Consider the following 11,231-nt stretch of genomic DNA (forward strand, 5'->3'; position numbering starts at 1 on the left):
ATTCACTTATCAAATCAATTTAATGCTACAACCCCATTTATCTATTTCTGGGGACACATTACTTTTCGAGTTGAGTTGACTCATCCGAGTCTTTGCGTTCAATTTTTTTCCCCAAATTTTAAGGCCCATTTAGTTTTTCTTTTCCCCACTACCCAATAAAGTCGGTTTTTTTTTTTTTTTTTTTTTTTTTTTTTTTTTTTTTTTTTTTGTAGAAATTCAATTAATTTATTAATTTTCTAAAAAAAAAAAAAAAAAAAATTCCCCTTTAATAAGTTATAGTATCTGATATTTGGGAAAGATATTCAGGTTGAAGGAGAACGAGAGTTTTCCAGATTGCTCTTCTGTCTTAAAATTTAATTAATTAAAAGGTGATGTCGTTTTCCTACATCTTCTAAATTATTCATACTTGGTTTATTTTATTGTTTTTTGTTTTTTTTAGTTATGTTATGTTTATAATAAATTAATAATATTTGATTTGATGTTTTGGGGTAAATACAAGTTAATATCTGAGTTGTTCTTTGGTTGCAATTTTAGGGTATGATTTAGGGATTTGGGATTTCAATTTTACTGGGTTTTGGGTTTTTTTTGTACGGGTTCAAGTATTGATAGATGGGTTATGATTGTTTTGAATTGGGTGTTGTTTAGATTTGGATTTAATTGAGAATTATTGAATTTTGCTTCTGTTTTAGATTTAAATTTTCAATTTTTTTTGGTGGGTGAAGATCCATAGAAGATCTAGTATTGATTTCTTTTGTTGGCAATTGATTTTTCTACAGTATAAAGATTAGGGGTTTAGTGATTGCCTGCTAATTGATTTTTGATACTTTTGATTTAATTATTTGATGAGTTATTGCGAATTTTGTATATATTATATTTCAGTGATAGAGCAGTTGATTCCGCTTTAAGCATAGGGTTTAGGTAGGAAATTATGCATGAATTCTAAATTTCAAGCTTTTTATGCTAATGCCAAGACATTCATGTGTAGGTGAATCATGTCTGAACATCAAGTCGACGAGTTCGACTACATGGCTGATGAGCAGGATGTTCCTGAATTCATTGACGAAGTGGATGGGGAGTTTTATGCTAGAGATGATGGCAATTTAGGAATGGATGAGTATGAGGCGGTATGTAGTATCTCTATTCATGTTATAAGCAGTGTAGAAGTTTGATTATAGTATTAGCTTTTAATGCAGTTCTTTCTCGATTTCAAGTATTGTTCTTCATGGTACTGAAACTTACCTGCTTGATATGATTTAGCAGCTTACGAAGGTGACAGATACCTCGGCTGCCAGTGCTAGACAAGGGAAAGACATTCAGGGTATTCCATGGGATAGATTGAACATAACAAGAGAGAAATACAGGTTAACTAGGCTAGAACAGTACAAGAATTATGAGAATGTCCCATCTTCTGGGGACTCCATAGACAAGGTTGGTTACTTGCCTTGAAGTGTGTAATGAATAAATATTTGTTCGGAATTTTGTGTGTTGACTTACTTGGTGTGATTAGGAATGGAAGTCAAAGGAGAAAGGCGGAAGTTTCTATGAGTTCTTCTACAATTCAAGATTGGTTAAGCCTACAATTCTACATTTTCAGGTTTGTAGCTTTCTGGATTTCTGTATTGATTCTGTGAGAAAAACAGATAATTCAGTTTAGTTTTACATTACCATATATTGTTGTTGCAAATGTGTTCTTTCTATCTGTGTTATATGTTGCAAAATAGTAGGATTTAAGCTTTTCACTTGGCTGAGGCCTTTTTCCCTCGTCGGATATTATGATAGTGGCCTTGATAAGCACTGTTGCCTGGAATTTTAAAGCATTCATGCTGTAGTTATTTGATAGACTTCCCATTTGTTTTCTCTGATAAGGTTTAGGATCTTAGTACCTGTGCAATTTTTTCTCATTCGTGTCATGGTCTCTCTCTCTCTCTCTCTGCCTCTTCATGCTGTTTAATTTTGGATTGGAAGTTTGCCTAGGCTCATAGCTTGTGCCCAAGGGAATACACTGAGATAGTGAGATGTAGGCCACTTCTAAGCTTATGTTAGGCTGTGAAGTAAAATTGTATGACTGTTGAAGAAGTGACTCCTAGATTTATAAAGTTGTTATATTCATCTTCAATGTGTGAAATCTCAAGATTCTGCCTCCACGTTTGAATTCTCATAAATAATGAGTAAATTTAAAGGTAATCAATTGTCCGTAGTGGGACTAGGCAGACAATTAAAGTGTTTAGGTGCAAGACTGAAAGCTATAAATCTAAATAAGCCAACTAGATTTTCAACCCGTGTAATATATTGTATATTTGAATTTAAAATGGTCTGTCTGTGCCTATGAGATCACTTCCTAGCCCGTTCTGATCGATTCCGAAATCAATTGGCAATAAAAAAATAGCAATATTTATGCCTAATAGGTGGTTGACTTCTCAAATGTAGGGAAACTAAAGTGTAGAATGTGATGAGATATTGATACATGCTAGGAGTCGGGGGACTTCCATTGTGTTTTATTGTTAGATGTTACTGTCTATGACCATTGTGAATGCTAAATCGAGTTATTTTCTTGTCAAATTTGAGTATTTGCATTATGCGTCCTTTAAGACCATGTGTCTTGGTCAACTTGTTTTCAGTTTTTAAGAAAAATTTGTGCTTTTTTTATGTTAAGTCTAGGAAAAAGTAAGTGCTACTTAAATTCAACTTTCTATATAAGTCTTAATAAGCTTTGATAAGTGTAAATCAGGTAGATAATGCACCCTTAGAAATAATATTGTGTATGATTTTCAGAGCTAGTGCATTACTCAATTTAGCGAGGCTTTGTGTTGATAATTATAATCGTTCACCCACATAAAGATTAATTTAGATCCTTGTCAATTGCTATCAGTTTCAAATGTTGTTCTAGTACTAGGTTTTTTGAATGCTGTTGAGTCTTTTGATCTCATTTTTTTGTTATCATAATCTGCATGTTGTTGGAGCTGTATTACTGTTTGACATTGTTGTGTTCATCTATTTGCAGTTAAGAAATCTTGTTTGGGCTACTTCAAAACATGATGTGTATCTCATGTCCAACTACCAAGTGATGCATTGGTCATCATTGACTCGAAGCTTATCAGAGGTTGTTAATTTTGCTGGACATGTGTCCCCTAATGAGGTATTTTCTCTCCTGTCTTGAAATGTGTGTTTTTATTATTTATGTTTTTTTTTTATTCTTTTTTATACAATAAAACTGTATGGGGGAATATTACTGCATAATAATGTTAATATTTTCATGTCCATAGTATCATACTGTGAGATTGTACTTTTGCCCTCTATCCTTTTTTCTATACCCCCAGCCTTTAAAGCTTCTTCCACGAGTCCTTGGCTGATCTGTAATTCTTAATGCTTTCTTTGTTGATTGATGTTGCAGAAACACAAAGGGAGCTTGGTGGAAGGTTTTACCCAAACTCAGATTAGTACACTAGCAGTCAAAGACAAACTCATGGTTGCTGGGGGATTCCAAGGAGAATTAGTGTGCAAGGTATATTTGCATCTTTTATTTATTTACTGCGATACTTGATTTCTTTTGCTTTTCATAAACTGAATTGTCACTTATCAGAGTTATCTCTATATGACTGTACATGTTATTGGTGTGGACAGTTTTCTAACATCATGAACCTATGTTTAAAAAGGACTTCATAGCTTAGTTTTTTTTTTTTTTTTTTTGAAGGGAAGATCAATTCATTAATAAGAAGCCATACGACATCTACAAAAGCGATTAGAAACGATTAATACAATGAAAATTGAATCAAATAACAATTCTAATTCTGTAGAACTACGATCACGAGTGAGAATTGACATTGATTAATACCCTCGTCTCTTGAATCGCTGTCCTCTGCAGCTTTCTTCTACGAGAGGGCTTTGCGATCTTTTGGTAGTTTTTGAACTGAACATAAACCGATTCAATTAATTGTAGTTGTTGATCAGACTACTGATTCAACGCCGCACGAATCACCACCAAAAAATTACAACTTTCGATGGCAAAAGAGAAATCATCTACACTGATTAAGACCATCGTAAGGATGAGATCTATTATTATAAGCAATTAAAAGGGGATTTTGGGGCTTACCACTGATTAAGGATTCAGTGGTAGCCCCTACCAATATTCACAAGGGAGATAAGGGGAAGAGAAGGATGAAGGAGAAAAAAAGGGAGAAGGGAGTAGATTGAAAGAAAACCCAAAAGACTGGGAAAACCCTTGCAAAAACTAGGAAAACACCCTCCCAAGGAGAAACCTAGAGGGAACAAGAAACCACACGTAAAAGGTCAAATTGAAAGCATATATGCTGACAATTTAGCACTTCTAAGTAGAAAGTCAAATTATAAGCGTGAGTTAAGTTCCTTTTTTAGAATATCAACATCATCTTCTTATTCAATAAAAAAAAGAGTTGATTTTTTATTTTTTTAAAGAATTAGCGTAGTAGCTATGTTACTTGACACCCTGACATTGTTATGAACACACTTCATTTTGGACCATAAACATGAAGATTTTTTTTTAAAAAAAAAGCTGGTGATTGGATTTGTGACGCTTGGACATTCGTGTCTGAGTCTGAGACACTGACACAAGTAAGCGAGTCTAAGACTCTGAGTGACATAGCCTTGTAGTCAGATTCATAGTATGAAAATGTGGTTTCAGTCGCGATCACGGTCGCGTGATTCGGTAACGGAATTGATGCGTTTGATCGCGGATCGTTGCGTAAGAATTAAAAATTATATTTAAGTTTTAAACTCTGTATTTTACAATGATTTTTCTCTTAAATTTTGAAAATCTTATATTTTTTACACCGAGTATACCACCGTATTTCCCTTTTTACTACTATGTATTCTTATACCCCTCTTTATATTTTAAAATTAAAATCCTTTTTTTGAGTGTGGGGCCCTGGTAAATTGAAAAAAGGGAAGAGAAGGGATGGGGGTCACGTGGGACGTGAAATAAGAAAAAAGCAGAAGGAAAGAGAAGCAGTGGGGTCAGGTCAATTTGAAAAGCGGATAAAAAGTGATGTTTGATAACCAGCTGTATCACATTTTATTTAAGGAAAATGCTATACATAGCCCTAAGGGCTATATATAAGCATTTAATTTACTCTTGAAAATTGTTTAAATTTAGAAAATCATGACAAAAACACACTAATTACACCGATTTGCGCGTGTTTTTGTCATGAATTTCTAACTTTATATATTTTCCAAGAGTAAATTCAATGCTTATATATAGCCCTAAGGGCTATGTATAGCATTACCCTTTATTTAAAAAGAACTCGACTTTTATGGAGAATTCAAATCCCTCGCCGGAAAAAATGTCAAGAGAGCTTAAAACTCTGTTTTTTCTTCGGATATTCGCTGGTAACGTTTGATACGGTCAATTTTCACTTTAAAACTGCCTAATCAACCGAAATCGCAGAGTATTGTAAAGCAGCGTGCTGTACGTAAATATCGGAATGGCAGCTTCAAAATCCGTTACGTCTTGGGCGATTTGTGACGTGACGGCCGAGTTTTTATACCATGGGACTCAGATTTTGCGATCAGCTATTTGGGGTATTTGAATTGGTTGCTCTTGTTATAGGGGCACTCTATTTGCATTGTTTGTGTTTATTTCACTCTAATGTATCCTTATGCTCTTTCAGGGCATTGGATTTATACATTTGTTATTCTTTCCTTTTTTCTTTTGGTGTGTTCCAGAATCTTTATTGATTATATAATGGAATCAATGTTGTTTTGACTTGATTATATTTGCAGCGTCTTGATAAAAAAGGAATAAGTTTTTGTGCCCGGACAACATACGATGACAATGCTATCACCAACGCAGTTGAGATATACAACAGTTTGAGGTAATGAAATCACGATAAATGAGTGCTGTGGCTATTTTTTTTATAATCTTTATTGAAAGAGGACTTTTTCTGTTTGGAATTGTTTTTGCAGTGGCTGTTATCATTTTATGGCTTCAAATAACGATTGTGGAATACGACTGTATGATATGGAGAGTTTTCAGCACTTGAGCCACTTCCGTTTTCCTTGGCCCGTAAATGTGAGTGTTTTCATACTTTTAGCTTATCTTTCTTTCTTTCTGTCACTCACCTCAAATTATACTCATAGCATAAATATAACAATGTTAAGTTCTGTTTCTTTCTTTATTCTCTCCTTTTTTTTTGAAGGTTGGCATGGAGGTTAATTTAGAGTTGTATTTTGCAGTTATTTGGCTACTAGTGTTTCTGACCTGTAATTTTTTTGTACTGATGCAGCACACATCAATTAGCCCTGACCGGAAACTTATTGCTGTCGTGGGTGATCATGTCGACGGGTTGCTAGTTGATTCGCAAAGCGGAAAGGTATGCCAGACTATTCTCTTAGATAGAATTAAGGGGCCGTATCTTTGCCTAGTTGCCTAGCCATTAAAGGTTTAAACAGTGCCCTTTATCCTATAAGCATAAGCATGTGTAGGTATTGGCAGTTGCATGTTGTTGGCCTAGGTATTAGTGTTCAAATGTAGCTACATTGAAGGGTCCAAAGACATAACACTCTAGTTGAAAAAACAGTAGATATGAGCAACTGAGTTGAGATATATAAAGAAAAATGTGATGCTTCGTTCTTCCCGTGCTGGGTTTATCTATTCTTTTTGTTAATATTCCTCCGATTTCACGGCTACTTTCTGTTAAAATTACTCACTACGGAAGGGCTTCCAAGATCAAATTGTAGGATCGGATTGTAAAATTGTACTATCCTACCTAATTCAATTAAATAAGACTTAATACTTGTTTTTTTTTTTTGTTTTTGTTTTTTTTTTAATTATTCATTTATTTATTTTTTTATCACAAATAGATATATATTGTGGATTCGTTGACATTTTTTTTTAAATTCGCATTTAATTTTTTTTTTTTGAAAAATTAAGTGTACAAGTTATAGAATAAGTCACAAACTACAAAGAACACTTAGCTCTTAGTTTTTTTTTATTTTTTTTATTTATATCCTTTTTACAATATATTTATCTATTATCCAATCTAAAATTCCCATTTGGCCATTTCCATACTCAACATCATCACTTCCAACATCAGTTGTTGTAGTAGTTGGCTCATTTTAAAAGTTTTCAGTTTTTGCCATCACCAAAATTTTCTGCATCAAATTCACTTGGACCCATAAAAGTTGCAACGCTCAAAGTTTGATCTTCAATATTAATATCACTTACTTTTAAAATTTGTAGTTCTAGCAAATCTCCTTGTTGCTCTATTAAGATCAATTAACCATGTTTCATTTAATAGAACATGTTCTTTTACTTCTGCTATGCACCCATCATCACTGGCAACTCTTCCAAATCAATTGGTGGTTGTGTTTTAGGGATGTTTACTTGTTTTCATGTTTATATTTTAATATCAAATTAAAATCATGAATACGAAATCGTTTATTTTTCTTGATGTAATTGATTTCCTCTCTCTGCCTTTCTTTGTATGAACCTATTAAAATTTTAACTAAAGTAATGAGAAGATACTAAGTCACCCCATGAGTATATTATATAAAGTAGAAAATAATAGATATCATATTTACCATCTCAAATGCACTTCGATTTCACAACCAGAAGAACTGCAAGTCTAGGTTGCAAACTTTTTTTAGCTATAGACAATTAGACATTCATCACCATAAGAATTTCACCAATCAGCTTTATGAATTAATGCACATACATACTATCATGTTAATTTCATGAAAAAAACTTTTGTTTACAAATATAAAAAATAAAAAAAGGTTGGTGTATGTTGGGGCCTTTGATCTTGTTTACAAATACAAAAAATAAAAAAAAGCTTTGCAAAGAAGGGAGCAAGACATTTGCATTTGATCTTAAATCTTAACAAGCTTCACTCATTTGTCAACACTTAAGGGTTCTAAATCAGAATTGCGGCTTCACTCACCTTAGTTCACAATTTTGTAGGGTCTAATTTTGTTTAGCTTCACTCACTAAACTAATTAACCCAATTTTAAGTTCGGTTTTACTTGCCTTTGATTGTATGGGCACCCTCCTTTTGATTTAGGTTTCACTTGATTAAAACAATAGGAAACCTATTATGTAGGTTCAAAACTTTAAACAATCATATAAGCTAAATTTAATCTACAGCAAAACCTTGACTTTATTAATGAACGTCCATGCCTTTAAATAGGCTACGAATATGCTTTAAGAGTCCTAAGTACTTTAGAATTTTCTAAAATAAATTTTAAAAAATTAAAAAGATAAACAAACGTTGAGCCAACTTAGACCAATTCCTAGTAGAATTCTTAAACGTTAGATTTTGTAAAATAAATTTTGAAAAATGTAAAAATAATTCCTAATGCTTGAAACCAAAAATTCCTTTTAAGTGAAAGGTAATATTGTAAGCAAAATCTAGACTTTAACTTAAAGAAATTTCCAAGAACCATTAAGAACTTTTAAGAAGGCTCCAAGAATGAATCAAGAAAGGAAATCTTGGATGTTTTCGCATCAAGGTTGGAGTAGCATGAAATTGTCAAATTAGGAGAGTGAGAAAGTCAAAGAACTATTTGTTGGGTTTAATTTTTCTTCTCATGTTTATTCTAATAATAACCGAGTGATGGTTTCTTTTATTTACAGTATTATATGGGCTAGCCCAAGGCTGGTAAAAGACGTCCATTTTATTTATGTTGTAGGATCATTAGAATCAGAATACACTCTTGATCCTATTGATTCTCATGCTATCCTAACAATCCTACCATTGATTCTTTATTTGATCCAAATTTTATGCATGATCCAAGTCTTTGGATGATTCTTTAATCCTCGTGATTTTAACAACTCTTGATGTAATAAAAATTGACTAGTAATGTTGGTATTTATGATCACTGGCGGAGCCAGCGTGGGACAAGGGGGACAGTTGTCCCCCCACTTCCAAAAAAAAAATAGTATAAATACAATATTTTGTGCATAATGTAATAGACCAAAGGAGTTAGCGCAATGGTTAAAGTAAGTTGCATGAGTTTGTACTTGTAGTCTTAGGAACTGGGTTCGATTCTTCCTGTGCGCTTTTTCTTTCCTTTATTTTTTTTTTTTTTTTTGTTTTTGTTTTTTTTTTTTAAAAAAAATTATTATATATATAAATCTTTATAAGATTTTGAAACCTAAATTTTTATAAGATAGTATTACTTCAATTTAATTCTTAACATTACCCCATTTACTTATTTGAATAATTGTAACTGTAGTTCCCTTTATTTATTTATTTATTTTATTTGTTTTTTAATAAATCTTTATAAGATTTTGAAACCTAAATCTTTATAAGATAATATTACTTCAATGCATTTCTTAACAATTACTCCATATACGTATTTGAATCTTTGTAATTGTAGTTTTGCATGAGCTTTACCCTAAATTACGATTGTTATAGCCTAATAGATAATTATGACAGTATTACATTTAAATAACTATATTATTAATTGTTTGAAATCTTCAAAAATTATGAACCCCTAAACAAATAGTTTATGGAGAAAAGTGGTATACGATGTTGATTTTTTGACTAAGTACTCCGTATTTTATATTTTGAGCTGTAAAACTTTAACTATTCAAGCATATTTTTGCTCCAATATTAAACTAAGTGATGATGTTTATTTGTCCCCCCGGTTTGAAATTCCTGGCTCCGCCACTGTTTATGATTAGATTGATTAGCAATGGTGCATTGGTTATTACAAGTTATTGATAGTATGAAATGAAGTATACTGAGCAATAACTAATTGGTTACTAGGTTAGTGAAGTGGAAAGATAACGAGTATTGGAGGGAATATACCAAATTTGTGCACGTGTTTTGTTTTTAAGAAGAATCTCAGTAGATACATATGTTGGACTTGCTGTTGATTTGTACTCTATAATTTTCAACATGCTAGGCCAACTGCCAATGTATGTTAATTTGTTCTTATAAGTCAAAATAAAACCTAAACCCAGGGAATACTTAAAAGAGGGAATGTAGAAAACGGGCCTTTATAAATGAGAATTTATCACGATGATGTGTTTATTGCATGGGCAGGTTGTTTCGACAGTGGAAGGCCATCGCGATTTTTCCTTTGCTACCGCTTGGCACCCAGACGGACAAGTTTTTGCCACAGGTAATCAAGATAAGACATGCCGAGTTTGGGATGTGAGGAAGCTTTCGGAATCAGTTGCCGTCTTAAAAGGAAACTTGGGCGCTACCCGATCCATTCGATTTTCATCAGACGGTAAATTTATGGTGGCTGCTGAACCAGCCGATTTTGTCCATGTGTACAGCACGAAAGCAAACTATGAGAAGCGACAGGAGATCGATTTCTTTGGGGAGATTTCCGGAGTATCTTTGAGCCCTGATGACGAATGTTTATATATAGGAATATGGGACAGGACTTATGCAAGCTTATTACAGTACAATAGAAAACATGCGTACCAATACCTGGATTCGTTTTTCTGAATGGTGGAAACTCGCCTGCTCAATTCATTAGCAAGGTTTGAAAATCGTGCTTCAAGGTTTCTAAAATTATGGATCTTTTGGCATCAAATAGGTTATATTAGAATAAAGCAGCAGGAGATTATGCTAGTAAGTAGTAAAGTATACCTAGTAGATGTTTGTATAGCAAGAGGTATGCTATCATAGTATGATAGGGTTCTGGTTCTTCTAGTTAAACTCTCCATCCCCTCTTATTTTCTTCTTTTTCCGGCTGTTTTTTTCGCTTTCGGTTAATGTAAATGTATCGGTGTAACATTGTCTGAAATCTAGCTGTGAACATTTAATCTGTGAAAGGTGTCTGAATTCCCCCTTCACCATGAGACTTGCTTTTCTTCTGTGTTGAGGTGAAGATTTTATTTGATTTTGCAGGACTAATCTTCTTTATAATTCAGATCTCGGGCTAATCTTGTCGATAATTTTTAGTGTTAGTGCTTAATTATCACTATTAAGCAAGTGTGGCATGTCTGATACTAGGATACCAGCACATGTTGAATACACAAAATGAATTTTGTTCTATGTTCGTAAAATATCTAATTTTGCAATAAAAAAAGAACGGAAAGAGTATGATGATATCACTTCATTTGCTTTGCACATGTCATCTCGAATCTAATTTATATATTATACTAAAAGACAAGCGCCTCAATGTGAGGATGACAAATGCCACTCTCTCATTGGCTTATCTTATGTATAAAATAAATCTATATAATTACTGTTTACATATTTAAGCATAGTTATTTTTGTTAAACTTCAAACAATAAA

At 33.0% G+C, this 11,231-nt stretch overlaps 1 protein-coding gene across 3 annotated transcripts; it reads left to right on the top strand.

Moving 5' to 3' along the window:
* Nucleotides 1-217: 217 nt before the first annotated feature.
* Nucleotides 218-10,786, top strand: LOC110714993 (uncharacterized WD repeat-containing protein C2A9.03-like). 3 transcript variants are annotated; one of them, XM_021893553.1, is made up of 10 exons: nt 218-368; nt 986-1,124; nt 1,258-1,428; nt 1,508-1,594; nt 3,002-3,136; nt 3,392-3,502; nt 5,755-5,846; nt 5,938-6,043; nt 6,258-6,344; nt 10,023-10,786. In XM_021893553.1, exons 2-10 carry the CDS (start codon nt 993-995, stop codon nt 10,434-10,436), a joined length of 1,335 nt encoding a protein of 444 aa, XP_021749245.1. In that variant the 5' UTR covers nt 218-368; nt 986-992; the 3' UTR covers nt 10,437-10,786. The 3 variants fall into 3 exon arrangements, with proteins under 3 accessions (XP_021749245.1, XP_021749248.1, XP_021749247.1); XM_021893556.1 differs by having other exon boundaries at nt 219-368; nt 1,261-1,428; XM_021893555.1 differs by lacking the exon at nt 218-368 and adding an exon at nt 422-535.
* Nucleotides 10,787-11,231: the final 445 nt, after the last annotated feature.

The sequence above is a fragment of the Chenopodium quinoa genome, unplaced genomic scaffold (assembly GCF_001683475.1).
Source record: "Chenopodium quinoa cultivar QQ74 unplaced genomic scaffold, ASM168347v1, whole genome shotgun sequence".
Taxonomy (NCBI): domain Eukaryota; kingdom Viridiplantae; phylum Streptophyta; class Magnoliopsida; order Caryophyllales; family Amaranthaceae; genus Chenopodium; species Chenopodium quinoa.

Bases quoted from the DNA above. Each gene is read 5' to 3' on its own strand.
- LOC110714993 (XM_021893553.1), top strand. From the start codon at position 993: ATGTCTGAACATCAAGTCGACGAGTTCGACTACATGGCTGATGAGCAG. The intron at 1,595-3,001 runs GTTTGTAGCTTT...ATCTATTTGCAG, and splicing joins CTACAATTCTACATTTTCAG to TTAAGAAATCTTGTTTGGGC. The intron at 5,847-5,937 runs GTAATGAAATCA...TTGTTTTTGCAG, and splicing joins GAGATATACAACAGTTTGAG to TGGCTGTTATCATTTTATGG.